Raw genomic sequence first — 13,350 nt, 5'->3', positions numbered from 1 at the left:
AACCATAACCTTTATTATCAGTGTAGGAAGGTGCTTGATCACCATAAATTTCTTTTATTCCATAATATTTCTTTTTATTTCTCTTATTATTCAAAATTTGATGCCATAGCACAATAACATTACACAAACATTTTATAGAAAAAATGACATTGTCTGCAGTTAAACAACTTTTTTTTTTTAACTTTTATTTTTTTTCTTCAGAAACCTGTAAAGTAAAATTGATCTCCTGCTTGTTCTTGTCTGTTGCCTCTAACAGAGGGAAACCTGCATGAACGAGGATGACTCAGTAGATATTGAAAATGAGAACCGATTTGAGGAATATGAGTGGTGCGGACAGAAACGGATACGGGCTACAACTCTCCTGGAAGGTGGCTTCCGAGGTACTTCCATATGATTAATGGGATAGGCTAGGCACAGGCGCACATATGAATATATATATATATCTCTATATATATATCTCTATATATATATATATCTCTATATATATATATATATATATATATATATATATATATATATATATATATATATATATATATATATATATATATATATATATATATATATATATATATATATATATATATATATATATATCCAGGATGTGCACTCTCACTTTCCATCATCTGCCAGGGTGCCAGTGGGATACATAGTAACAGCAATAATGACTATAACACCTTTAAGTTTTTTATAAAATTTTTATTTAACACTACGCAATCTTACTGTACATGTTTCTCAATGTCCAATACACTCTTGGAGCATAAAAATACAAACCAGAAAATAGTTACAATAAAATTACCTAGTGCTACATGTGCTGTGTGGTTACATAGATAGTATAAACTATTATATTATATATATTTTTGGAACATCATGTTTAATATATTATATTTTATAATTCACTTCACAATACATCCTACAAGCAACCCTTCATGAACATTTATAAATAAAATATATTTTAAAATGTAATCAAACTCAATGTTATGCGTCACAGAAGTAAAAAAGTCATTAGGGCACTTTTACGGTTTTTGTACAATACTCACTTTATTGCTCACAACTTTGAGCTTGACCACCGCCACACCACTCCCAGATGACTCCCACACACTCCTCAATCTCTTCCAAAATGGCCGTTTCACAGGCATTCTCAGGTCTGCACACTGGCCCGCCTCTCATCCTCCCTCTTCGCCTCCGTTTTCATGACTACCTGAAGATTTTTTTTTACAAAAAATCGTGTACTCTCTCGGTTTTTAAACCGCAGCGATTAAACACAGTTTAAAAACGCATCCGCGATTAATCGTGCAACCCTAATATAAATATATATACTCGGCCGATGCTAATGTGCTCAATATGCACATGCACTACTTGGCCGATGCTAATGTGATCAATATGCACATGCACTACTTGGCCAATGCTAATGTGATCAATATGCACATGCACTTCTTGGCCAATACTAATGTGATCAATATGCACATGCACTACTCGGCTAATGTGGTTTCTATTTTCTTTGCTTTAGTGTCCCTTTAAAAAGTTTATTAAAGACTATTGTACAAAATACGTAGTTAACCTTAGATGACAATACCAGCAAATAACTAAATATTAAATACATTAAAAAAAGTGGAAACTAGAAGTTAACTCCCAATTTCACCATAAGCAGTGTCATAGAAAGCATTTTACTAGGACACAAATAGAAACAAGACAGCGGCTCGCTAACCTGAACGTCTCCATTCGTTAGGGTTATTACTTTAGGCTTTCTAATGGTAGTGAGAATCCACAAAATCCTATTCTTACAAGTGGGAATTCAACACCTGGCTACTAGGAGGAAACAAAGACTCCCCTATTAGAGCATTCAAGTTACCCTCCCACTTCCCCTTCGCTCCAAGTTGTTCTTTGCCTCGTCTAGGATGTGCGCTGCAATGTTGTACATTTTAAAAGGTTAACCCCAATCAATGGATAGTTCTTTGAAGAGAGGGTTTGGTAGATAGCACTGCACTCTGTTATTTATGACAGCTTGAGGGTATTGCTGGGAAGTTGCCTAGCCTCCCCTGTATCCCAGTGTTGTACTTCTCCCATGGGTTTGTGCATTCCTGTCAGTGACTGGGGGCTAACACTTGGGGCTAGATTTATTATAGCTGAGGCGTACAGGGGCGCGTATACGCGCCCCTGTACGCCTCAGCTCGCATGTGGTGGGGCGAAATTACCCGCAGGTATTTGGCATTGCACACAAGCGCAATTTTGTGCTCGCGTGCAATCCCGCCCCCTGCCCGCGCACAGCCAATCACGCGCGGGCAGGAGCTGTCAATCTCCTCGGTCGGACTCGACCGAGGAGATTGAATTTCGCCAGTTTAGAGGTGGCGAACAGCTTAGGGAAGCAGCGGTCTTGTGACCGCTGCTTGATAAATCACGGCGATCAAGTTCTAGTGAGAACTTGCTGCCGTAGGGGCTTCATAAATCTAGCCCTTGGTGTTTCTTTCTCTTTTTTTTTTTTTTTTTTTTTTTAACAGATCTGGTGATTTCAGTTCAGAGGTAATTCCCAAGCGAGTACAGGTGAGTTGCCTAATATCCTTTGGCCAATACTGCTGCATGGCTAGTGCCTTTGGCTGTGTGTGTACATTTTAGCTCTGCCTTGTTGCGGTAAGACGGTTAAAGGGACAGAAAACCCCAGCATTTTATTTCATGATTTGGATAGAACATACAAATTTAAACAGCTTTCAAATTTACTTCTGTTATCACGTTTGCTTCATTCTCTTGTTATCCTTTGCTGAAGGAACAGCATTGCGCTACTGGCAGCTAAATGAACATATCTAGTTAGCCAATCAAGAGTCAAATGTGTGCAGGCACCAATCGGCAGCTAGCTCCCCCTAGTGAAGGATGTGTGCGAATTCTTTTTCAACAAGGGATAGTAAGAGGAAAAAAGCACATTTTGAAAATAGAAGTAAATTTAAAAGTGTCTAAAGATTGCATGCTCTTTCTGAATCTGGCAAGTTTAAAGGGACACTGAACCCAAATTTTTTATTTTGCGATTCAGATAGAGCATGACATTTTAAGCATCTTTCTAATTTATTCTTATTATCAAATTTTCTTTATTCTCTTGGTATCTTTATTTGAAATGTAAGTTTATATGCCGGCCCATTTTTGGTGAACAACCTGGGTTGTTCTTGCTGATTGGTGGATAAATTCATCGACCAATAAAAAAGTGCTGTCCAGAGTCTGAAACAAGGAAAAAGCTTAGATGCCTTCTTTTTCAACTAAAGATAGCAAGAGAACGAAGAAAAATTGATAATAGGAGTAAACTAGAAAGTTGCTTAAAATTGCATGCTCTATCTGAATCACGAAAGAAAAAATTTGGGTTCAGTGTCCCTTTAATTTTGACTTTCCTATCCCTTCTTAAGGATTGTCCCGCCACAGGACATTTTCATTCAGCTTCACTGTACGGTGTGGAACAGCACATAGTGCGTCTATAGCTGACAGGAGAGGGTAATAAGACTACCGAAGCGCTCAAGTTTGGTCTCAAGATTTACTTGTGATTGCAGCACAGTTGCATTTATCTCTGCAGACGTTTTATTACCATTGCTTTCTCTGCGTACGTATTTTAATTTTCTGAGTGAGGGGTCATGGAGCAGGCTAGATTCCTGAAGTTTTTTTTTTAAAGGGACAGTTTACACCAGAATTTTTGTTTTTTAAAAAGATGATCCCTTTTATTACCCATTCCCCAGTTTTGCATAACCAACACTGTTATAGAAATACCCTTAATCTCTGTGATTTACCTTGTATCTAAGCCTCTGCAAACTGCCCCCTTATTTCAGTTTTTTTGACAGACTTGCATTTTAGCCATTCAATGCTCACTCCTGGGTAACTTCACGTTCATAAGCTCAATGTTGTCTATATGAAACACATGAACTAATGCCCTCTAGTGGTCAAAGTGCATTCAGATTAGAGGCAGTCTTCAAGGTCTAAGAAATTAGCATATGAACCTCCTAGGTTTAGCTTTCAACTAAGAATACCAAGAGAACAAAGCAAAATTGGTGATAAAAATAAATTTGAAAGTTGTTTAAAATTACATTTCCTATTGAAATCATGAGGGGTTTTTTTTCAACTTGACTGTCCCTTTAAGTGTCTACTTTGTAAGTTGCACACTCTGTGCGCCCCAGTGCAACTCTGTAATGTCTGTTCCCCATTCTCATTCTGAAGGTGCAATTGTTCAAAGCTCTGCCTTTTGCTCATCCGAGATTCCTCCGAAAAAAAGGTACTAGATCTAGCAGTCATTCTTCTGGGATAGTCTCTCCTTTTTTATTTTTCTCAGACTGATACTTCTAACAGTAGTGCTCTAGTGCCCCAGGGGGTAACTCTCTCCCTTCTCACCAGATTTCTCTGCGGTGTGGAGAATTGGGAAGCCGACTAAGTCGACAATCTCTTCACTCATGTGAATGGTCTCTCAATCGGAAGATATTCGATCAGATTGTCTGTCTCTCGTTGGGGTCTTCCGGAGATGGATCTGATGGCATCTCTATTGAATTTCAAACTTCCGAGATTAGGTCAAGGTATCCTCAGGCAGAGGTAGTGGATGCTCTGGCGATCCCTTGGAATTACTGTCTAGTTTATCTGTTTACACCTATAGTTCTTCTCCCTCGAGTAATAGCCGAGGATCAAGCAAGAGAAAGTGTCAGCCATAGTAATCGCTCCTTGAGTGGCCACTCGGGACTTGGTATGCAGATCTCATTCAAATGTCGTCCGTCCCTCTGTAGCGTCTTCCTCTGAGACTGGACCTGCTGACTCAGGGTCCTTTCCTTTCTCAGAATCTAGATTGTGAGGCTGACTCTGTGGAGGTTGAATGGCTTATTCTGGCTTGGAGAGGCTTCTCTGAGTCTGTCATTCACACTCTGGTTCAGGTGCGTAAGCTTGGCACAAGGTTAGAGTTCTGCGTATCCTTCAGTTTCTTCAGGAGGGACTTGATAAGGTTCTCTCTTCCAGTTCTATTAAGGGTCAGATATCAGCCGTATCTGTTCTGTTACATAAAAGGTTGGCACGGTGGCTTAAAGTTCAGCCCTTTGTTCAACGTATAACTAATGGGTATCTCCAGCGCCAATGAAGCTACCACTCAGGCTCCTCCCAAAGAGAGCAAGATCTCTCAACCGGATCTCAAAGATATAGTATAAAAATATGTGCGTTAGGGGAGCGCTAAAATAGCCTCCAAATGGAGGTTAGGAAAGCTTAAGGTGGAATCCAAAGGTTAGAAAAGGGGTAAGTTCATACGAAAAAGTATAAGATCATATAAAAAACCTCATAAAAAATATTCATTTAGAAAAACTTAAAATATTACGCAGAGAGAAAAAAATATTTAAAAATATATATAAAATTGTTAATACATATAACGCTGGTAGAGTCTGAGGAAAAATAACTAAGAAACCTTAACAGTTATACCTAGTTTAATTTGACATATGTAATAATATATAGATATAAAAAAACATAAAACTGTACAAAATGACTAAAGGAAGTTATAATGTCCCAAAATAAAGTCCAAATTAGTCCCGTGTGATCCAATATGGTGGGTGTCCCAATATGTCCAGTTGGGATGATTCCCAGTGTATGTGAAATGAGGTGTAAAAAACATGTTCACACATTTTTTACACCTCATTTCACATACATTTTTTACTTTTTTTATTTTTTATATCACCATCCAGTATTTTTTCATATTTTTTTTCTATTTTTCATTTTTTTACACCAACTTCACTGGGAATCATCCCAACTGGACATATTGGGATACCCACCATATTGGATCACACGGGACTAATTTGGACTTTATTTTGGGACTCAGTCCTTTGTTCAAGCCTTGGTTAGAATCAGGCTAGTTTTCAGATCTATCGCTCCGCCATGGATTCTTAATCTATTTCTGTTTTACAGTATACCCTGTTTGAATTGATGGATTCTTTAGATATTAAGTTGCTTACCTGGAAAGTACTTTTTTTTTTTTTTTTTTTGCTTGTGATCTCTTCTGCCCGTAGAGTTTCTGAGTTGTCGGCTCTTCTGTGTGATCCTTCTTATTTGGTTTTTCATCAGGATTAGGTTTTGAGAACTCAGCCTGGTTTCTTGCCTAAGGTAGTATTGTTCAACATCATCAATCAGGGGATTGTGGTTGCGTCTTTGTGTCCTAACTCCTCCTTTCCTAAGGAACGGTTGTTACATAATTTGGATGTGGTTAGGGCATTAAAGCTTTACCTTCATGCAAATAAAGATTTTTTGACAGTCTCGAAGTCTGTTCTCTTTCCAGGTAAGCACAAGAATCGGAAGGCCACTGCTGCTACTTTGTCTTAGGAATCTTATCTGAATGGCTTATGTAGAGACAGGTCATCAGCCTCTGGCCCGCGTCACTACTCATTCGGTATCTACGTCTTGGGCTTTCAGATATGAGGCTTTGGTAGAACAGATCTGTAAAGCTGCCACTTGGTCTTCTTTATATACTTTTAGCATATTTTTATTGGTTTGATGTGTTTGTCTCTTCAGAAGCATCTTTTAGCAGGAACGTTCCTTAGGTGGTGATGTCTAGTGTTTGATGTAACTGCCTTGCTTTTTTTTTGTCCCGCCCTTTTTTTTTAGTGGACTCCACAGCTTGGGTATTATTTCCCACTTGTAAGAATAGGATTTCATGGACTCTGACTAGCATTTGAAAGAAAACCATAATTTTATATTTACCTGATAAATTCTTTTCTTTCTTGGTAGTAAGAGTCCATGAACCCACCCTGTTTATCGTGAACAGGCTGCAGTTCCAATTTTGCACCTTTCACCCCTTTCATCTCACTTGCTTTCCCTATCCTTGGATATGAACTACTGTGAGGGAAGGGAAAGAGTAGGAGGGTAACTTGAATTCTCTGGTAGGGGTGTCTTGGAGGCCAGGTGTTGAATTCCTACCTCTAAGAATATGATTTTGTGCACTCTCGCTACCAAGAAAGAAAATAATTTATCCGGTAAGAATAAATTGTTTTTTACTATACATATAAGGAGACCTAAAAAAAAATTTTTGAGGCCAAAGAAAAATACAATTTATATGAGATGAGGAAAAGGAGACGCTGGAACTCATGGTAAATCAGAGTAGGTTTATTCAGGAGCAGGTTTTACAACACACCGGGTAAGCTCCTGACGCATTTCGCGCATGCGTACATGCGCTTCTTCAGAGATATGTGTCTCAACCAGTCTGGGTCAATATAAAGGTGAATTAAGCCAATCAGAGGGCAAAGAGAATAATTGAATCTTTGATTTTTAACCTATGCTGTGTATAGAAAGATAAGTGTGCTAGTACATAGGGACTAAAAATCGTTGTGTGATTGAATGAGATGTTAGCATTCACCTTTTATATATCTCCAGTTTGATGGAGAGACATAGCAGAACAAATTAGATAAATTATTTTATTTTACTTAGCTTATTCTGATTCTGTTTGGTAATGTAGGAATGGATTCTAGAGTATGTAGGAATGGATTCTAGAGTATTGCTTAATACTTATAGGTGGAACAACTACCAACAAGTAACTGTTAAACTGAGTGACTGTGTAATTACATACAAATGAAGTGGAATAAAATAAATACATAGACAAAATTATAAACAAACATGTAAATATAAAACCAAATTTAACATATAATAGTAGACTAATACTTTAAAAACATAAAGGATATGTTGTTACATAACAGTAGTTGGGTGGAGAAAGACTGTATTGTTTCCCATGAGCCTGCAAATCCCCAAACAGTATTGCTTAAATGGGGAAGCAAAGTGTATTAAAATACAAGTGGGCTACACTTTGGTTTTTGATTGTTAAAACGTTAACAATGATAGAAACAGGATAGTGGGAAACAACAGTATTGCCACATAGTGTAAAAATTGTTAGTCATCAATTGGTAACCGACAGCCCAGTTAGTTGAAATTCTAACACCCAACTGAAACGAAAGAGAAAAGGAAAGAAAAATAAGGATAATCTAAAATAATTGTGTGAGAACTATTGAATTGCTGATGTAAGAATATTAATGTAAGTATGGGTAAAGGGGAAAAAGAAAAATTGATTATGGTGAGGATTAAGATGTAATTGTAAATTCTTTTTTCTTGGTAGTAAGAGTCCATGAACCCACCCTGTTTATCGTGAACAGGCTGCAGTTCCAATTTTGCACCTTTCACCCCTTTCATCTCGCTTGCTTTCCCTATCCTTGGATATGAACTACTGTTAGGCAAGGGAAAGAGTAGGAGGGTAACTTGAATGCTCTGGTAGGGGTGTCTTGGAGGCCAGGTGTTGAATTCCTACCTCTAAGAATATGATTTTGTGCACTCTCGCTACCAAGAAAGAAAATAATTTATCCGGTAAGAATAAATTTGGTTTTTACTATACATATAAAGAGACCTAAAAAAAAAAATTTGAGGCCAAAGCAAAATACAATTTATCATATACACACAGCCCTTGAAAAAGAGACCACTGCAAAATCATTTTCTCTGGTTCTACTATTTATAGGTTGGTGTTTCGGTAAATTGAATATTTTTGTTTTTTTCTATAAACTACTGACAACATTTCTCCCAAATTCCAAATACAAATATTATTTAAAGCCTTTATTTGCAGAAAATTACAACTAGTCATCTTGCTAGCGTATGAGTGACATCCCATGTGACATCACGTTAGCACATCAGTGACATTACATGTAGTATAATAGTTTCTCTTGTCATTGGCTCACATTATGTGCTCAGCTAGCTCCCAGTAGGCCATTGATGTAGGGAGATGGCTCTGCAGGGGTTAAACATAGTTCCGTTAAAGCATTTTATTATTGTGCTATTGCTTTTGTATAGCTTTATGCTCCTCTCATGTAATAAAGGCATTCATTATATCAAGTGCTGCTCTTAGCCAGTGATAGGATTTTACCACTAATTGCTATGGAATTTGTATTGTTTATAAAAAGGCAGCTGCAGGTATCAGTTGTGAGCCAGAACTACACATGCGCTTCTTAGCCTCACACGGTTTCTATGGATACAGACGTAGACCGTGTTGCGCATTTACACTGATGATGCTCTTTGCACGTATATTTTATGTGTATCAAACAGATTGCTGTTCAGATGTTTATGGTGTTGCTGCATTTTACAGTAATCTATATGACAACTTTATGTACAGATCAAAATGGTTCCAAGGTGTCACCCATCAACAGATCATATATTTTGGAGCCTTATACTGTTTGCTTCTACATGATGTTCAGTTTACCAAGGGTCTTGTTATGTTTGTTTGCAAGTTGTGAGCAGTTAAAGGTGAATGAGATAAGAGCACAGGCTGCGCTGTATGTCAGTCCATTGATCGCACCTCAGCCACAAGAGTTTCAGGCTCATGGCTCTGGGCGCTAGAAGCAGCGTGCTTAATGTGATTGAAAGGCAGTTAAAATGGCGGTGACCTTTTCAGAGGGAATTAGATTGCCTGCCAAGAGTGGTTAGAGGGAGTGATAACGCCAGCATGAGGAAGCCGTCCAGTCTGATTCAGAGAGAGACAAGGAAACCAAACTAACAGCAAATAACGTTACATGGTGACACTCACCCACTGATGGCAGGAGGACTGAATGTTTTATTGTTTCTGTATGAGCTTCCTATGAATAACCAAGGAGAGGACTCTGAAAGAAGGAAGATTTTCTTCTGAGGAAAGGCTGGTTTCATGAAATACTGTACTGATATTCCTCTTCTGTGACCAGAATCTTATGGCAACCCAGGGATTTGGATTTCTGATTTGAGAACAAATATGAGATTGTTGTGCCTTTGTCACATGGTTTTTATTCCACTTTTATGGGGAGAAGTTAATCTATTCTGAAGTTGCAGATCCATCCCAGGTGCTTTCTACTGAAGAGCTTATGTCAAACCAAATCAGACCACATTGTAAAAAGGAAAAACTCTGCATGAAAGCCTTGTACCACATTATTCCTGCAGATGTCACTGCAGGGGGTACTTGTTTATATATAAACGGAGTCTGTGTATGTGAATACATGATTCTAACACAGTGCCTTTATCATGATGTTAGAGGCCTGATGTAGGTTATAAATAATCTACATCAGGCCCCTGCAAATCCAGGGTGCCCTAAGTGTGTGTGACCAGTCACACATAAAATTTAGCTTGATGCAACTGGATTCTTTCTAGGCCTTACATCTGTTAAATAAAAATCCAACTTGTCCCTAAACGGTGTGGTTCTTGTTAGGGTGCTATGTTATGTTGTTTATGTTATGTTATGTTTTTGTTTTATGTTTATGTAGTTAAAAAAGATAAAACCAGATCTACGTCTAGGCGTGGAGATGGCCTACTTTTGGCGATACTCTTCTGCCCTGCGAGGTATATGTCGCATCTATTGTACTTTTATCTGTGAACATGCTATTACTGTGCATGTTTCTTCCATGCCATGATGTATCTGGACCTAAAATAAAACTTAGAAAAAAAATTATCCAACTTGTATTGGGTTATTAAATAATGTGCTTGAGATAAATATTTATATGTGTGTGTGTGTATACTAAAATATATATATATTAATTAAAAATCTCTATCGGGGTTGGCTAAATGTAACTGGCTCCTTAATTTGTGGGCTGTCTCCTAATGTCCCTTTTTTAGATAAAAAAAAAAAAATACCTTAATCATATAGCTGTTACTGTGTTTTGTTCACTTCTGAACAATTTTATTTTTATTCATATACAGGTACATATTCCCAAATCTAAACTTTTTCTAATATCCCAACATTTTAATTTTTAATATTTTTGAATAAATACATTTTTAAAAAATTATTTTCCTTCCTGTAATTCACAAAAGTATTAAAGCTGATAGCTATAATTATTGCCTAAATGACATAAGATATTGTTGTTTACACTTGGTCCCATCCCCTCCCCCAACTGTCACATTTTAAAGATACACATATTCCAAAACCAAACTATTCTAAAATCCAAACCTTTTCCGGTCCCAAAATTTTTGGTAAAGGGTTTTCTACCTGTATATCTTTATGGGTATACTGTTTCTTTTCCCCCTGAAACTTCAGCCTCCCTGTTTTAGACGCTGATACCTTCTCAGCAAGTCTGGCAGCGTGATATGCCTCCGCCTCTCTGCTGATTGTCCGTGCAGCTATGTGACTTTTAATTAAAGTGGTGGAAATGTGTATAAAAGCTGCCAGCAATGACGGGTCTGGAACATGAGCTGCGAGGGAGCGAATTTCCCCAAGGACTGCCCAGTGAAATGGAAAGCGTCTCTAGCACTGGAAGCGAATGACTAAGTAAAAGCTGATATCAGCCCTGCGCCCAAATGAACTAGGCCAGCCATTTCCCTGCTATGCAGTTGCTGCACACAACCCAACATCTAGCCCATCTCTAGATCTTTTATTGTGGATGCTTGTTTTGTTCACCATTCATTTGCCTTTACTCACGATATTTGTGTGTGTGTGTGTGTGTATAAAATATATATATATATATATATATATATATATATATATATATATATATATATATATTTATTATTATTATTATTATATTTTTTTTTATTTTTTTGTTGGGGGTGGTGGCACTCTAAAATAGGCTTTTGGTGAATTACACCAGTAGTAAATGTGCAAGCAGTCACAAAATATTAGAAATATGCACCATAAAAAGAAAGGGCTAATTAAACTATTTAACAAAAGCCAAAGTGTGACACGGGCTGCACCATAAACATACTTTATTTACAGCTTTTGAAACGCAGTGGAATATCTCTTTTAAGAGTGCAACTGTGTAGCTGATACATAAACAAAGGATACACTTGATAAAGCAAAGGTTGTCCTAAACAGACGTATACAAAAGTATACAGACCGTTCCTGTGCAGCACAAATAAAGCTTTATATTTACAGCTTCTGTTTGTGCTGCACAGGAACTGTCTGTATACTTTACCGTTTTGGATTGGAGCGTGCGGTTGCACTAAGTGCTCCTTATACCTACTAACACCTTTTCCTAGTTTTCTGTCTATATTTGGAACATTTTGAAGGAGCGTGCCAAGGCACATATGTGCTCCAAATAAATTTATAACATCATACACAGTTGGGTTTTATCTTGTGTGTGAACCGTATATATTATGTTTGTTCCAATTTTCAGGCATGTAAAAATGTTTTATGTTATGCTTAGGGTATATAAAATATAACAGACGTAGTGAATCATGTACGCCAGACATCGATAAATGGCGACAGCATATGCTGTCTGCAATGCCGCCCCCTGCAGATTCGTGGGCAATCGGCCACTAGCAGAGGGTGTCAATCAACCTGATCGTATGAGATTGAGCGGATTGATGTCCACCGCCTCAGAGGAGGCGTACAAGTTAAGGAGTAGCGGTCTTAAGACCGCTGCTTCTTAACTCCTGTTTCCGGTGAGCCTGAAGGCTCATGCGGAAACGGGTATACGGCCTCATCGGGCCGTGATAAATCAGCCCCTATGTCTGAAATTGTTTGAAGTAATATACAAGATAGCTGCAATTTTTGGCAAAGTGACTAAAATGTGTGCATACTTTTATGTAGAATCTAGTGACTTAACCTACGATCCCCGGGCTCAGTCAGACACAGATCGATGGTTACGTCACTCCAGATGTTCCGAATGCAAGTTCGGCACTATCTGACTACTTTTGGAAGTTATCAAAGAACAACCAGGTACGCTTGCCACTATTCCGGGCCAGCGTACCTGGTGTTCAATCCGCTGCCCTGGAGGCGGCGGATCCCATAGGAATCAATGGGAGTCTGACAGCAGCGAGAGCTCATGTTTGCTGCTGCCCGATATCCCATTGATTTCTATGGGAAGTGTCTGCACCTAACACCCTAACATGTACCCAGAGTCTAAACACCCCTAATCTGCCCCCCGCCTACAACGCCGCAACCTACTTTATACTTATTAACCCCTAAAACGCCGCTCCCGGACCCCGCCGCCAACTACATTATACCTATTAACCGCTAATCTGCTGCCCCCTATACCGCCACCACCTACATAAAGTTATTAACCCCTATCCTGACGATCCCGGACCCCGCTGCAAATAAATTGTTTAACCCCTAAACCGCCGGAGCCCTCCGCCACCTACATTACATGTATTAACCCCTATCCTGCCCCCCTACACCGCTGGCACGTACAGTGCATTGATTAACCCCTAATCTACACCGCCGCCACTATATTAAATGAATTAACCCCTAAACCTAAGTCTAACCCTAACACCCCCTAATTTAAATATTATTTAAATTAATCTAAATAAATATTCCTATAATTAAATAAATTAATCCTATTTAAAACTAAATACTTACCTGTAAAATAAACCCTAAGATAGCTACAATATAACTATTAGTTACATTGTAGCTATTTTAGGATTTATTTTTATTTTACAGGC

At 38.2% G+C, this 13,350-nt stretch overlaps 1 protein-coding gene across 3 annotated transcripts in view; it reads left to right on the top strand.

The window, feature by feature from the left end:
- Positions 1-13,350, top strand: part of RNF220 (ring finger protein 220) — a 384,981-nt gene that overhangs the window by 318,792 nt on the left and 52,839 nt on the right. For all 3 annotated transcript variants that reach the window (XM_053693391.1, XM_053693390.1, XM_053693392.1), the window contains one exon: positions 257-380. In XM_053693391.1, the coding sequence (XP_053549366.1) occupies positions 257-380 (124 nt within the window). The remainder of the gene's footprint in view (positions 1-256; positions 381-13,350) is intronic.

This window comes from Bombina bombina, chromosome 10, assembly GCF_027579735.1.
Source record: "Bombina bombina isolate aBomBom1 chromosome 10, aBomBom1.pri, whole genome shotgun sequence".
NCBI classification, from domain to species: domain Eukaryota; kingdom Metazoa; phylum Chordata; class Amphibia; order Anura; family Bombinatoridae; genus Bombina; species Bombina bombina.
Note: the sequence above shows the minus strand (reverse complement) of the source record. Positions and strands in the feature narration are given on the sequence as shown.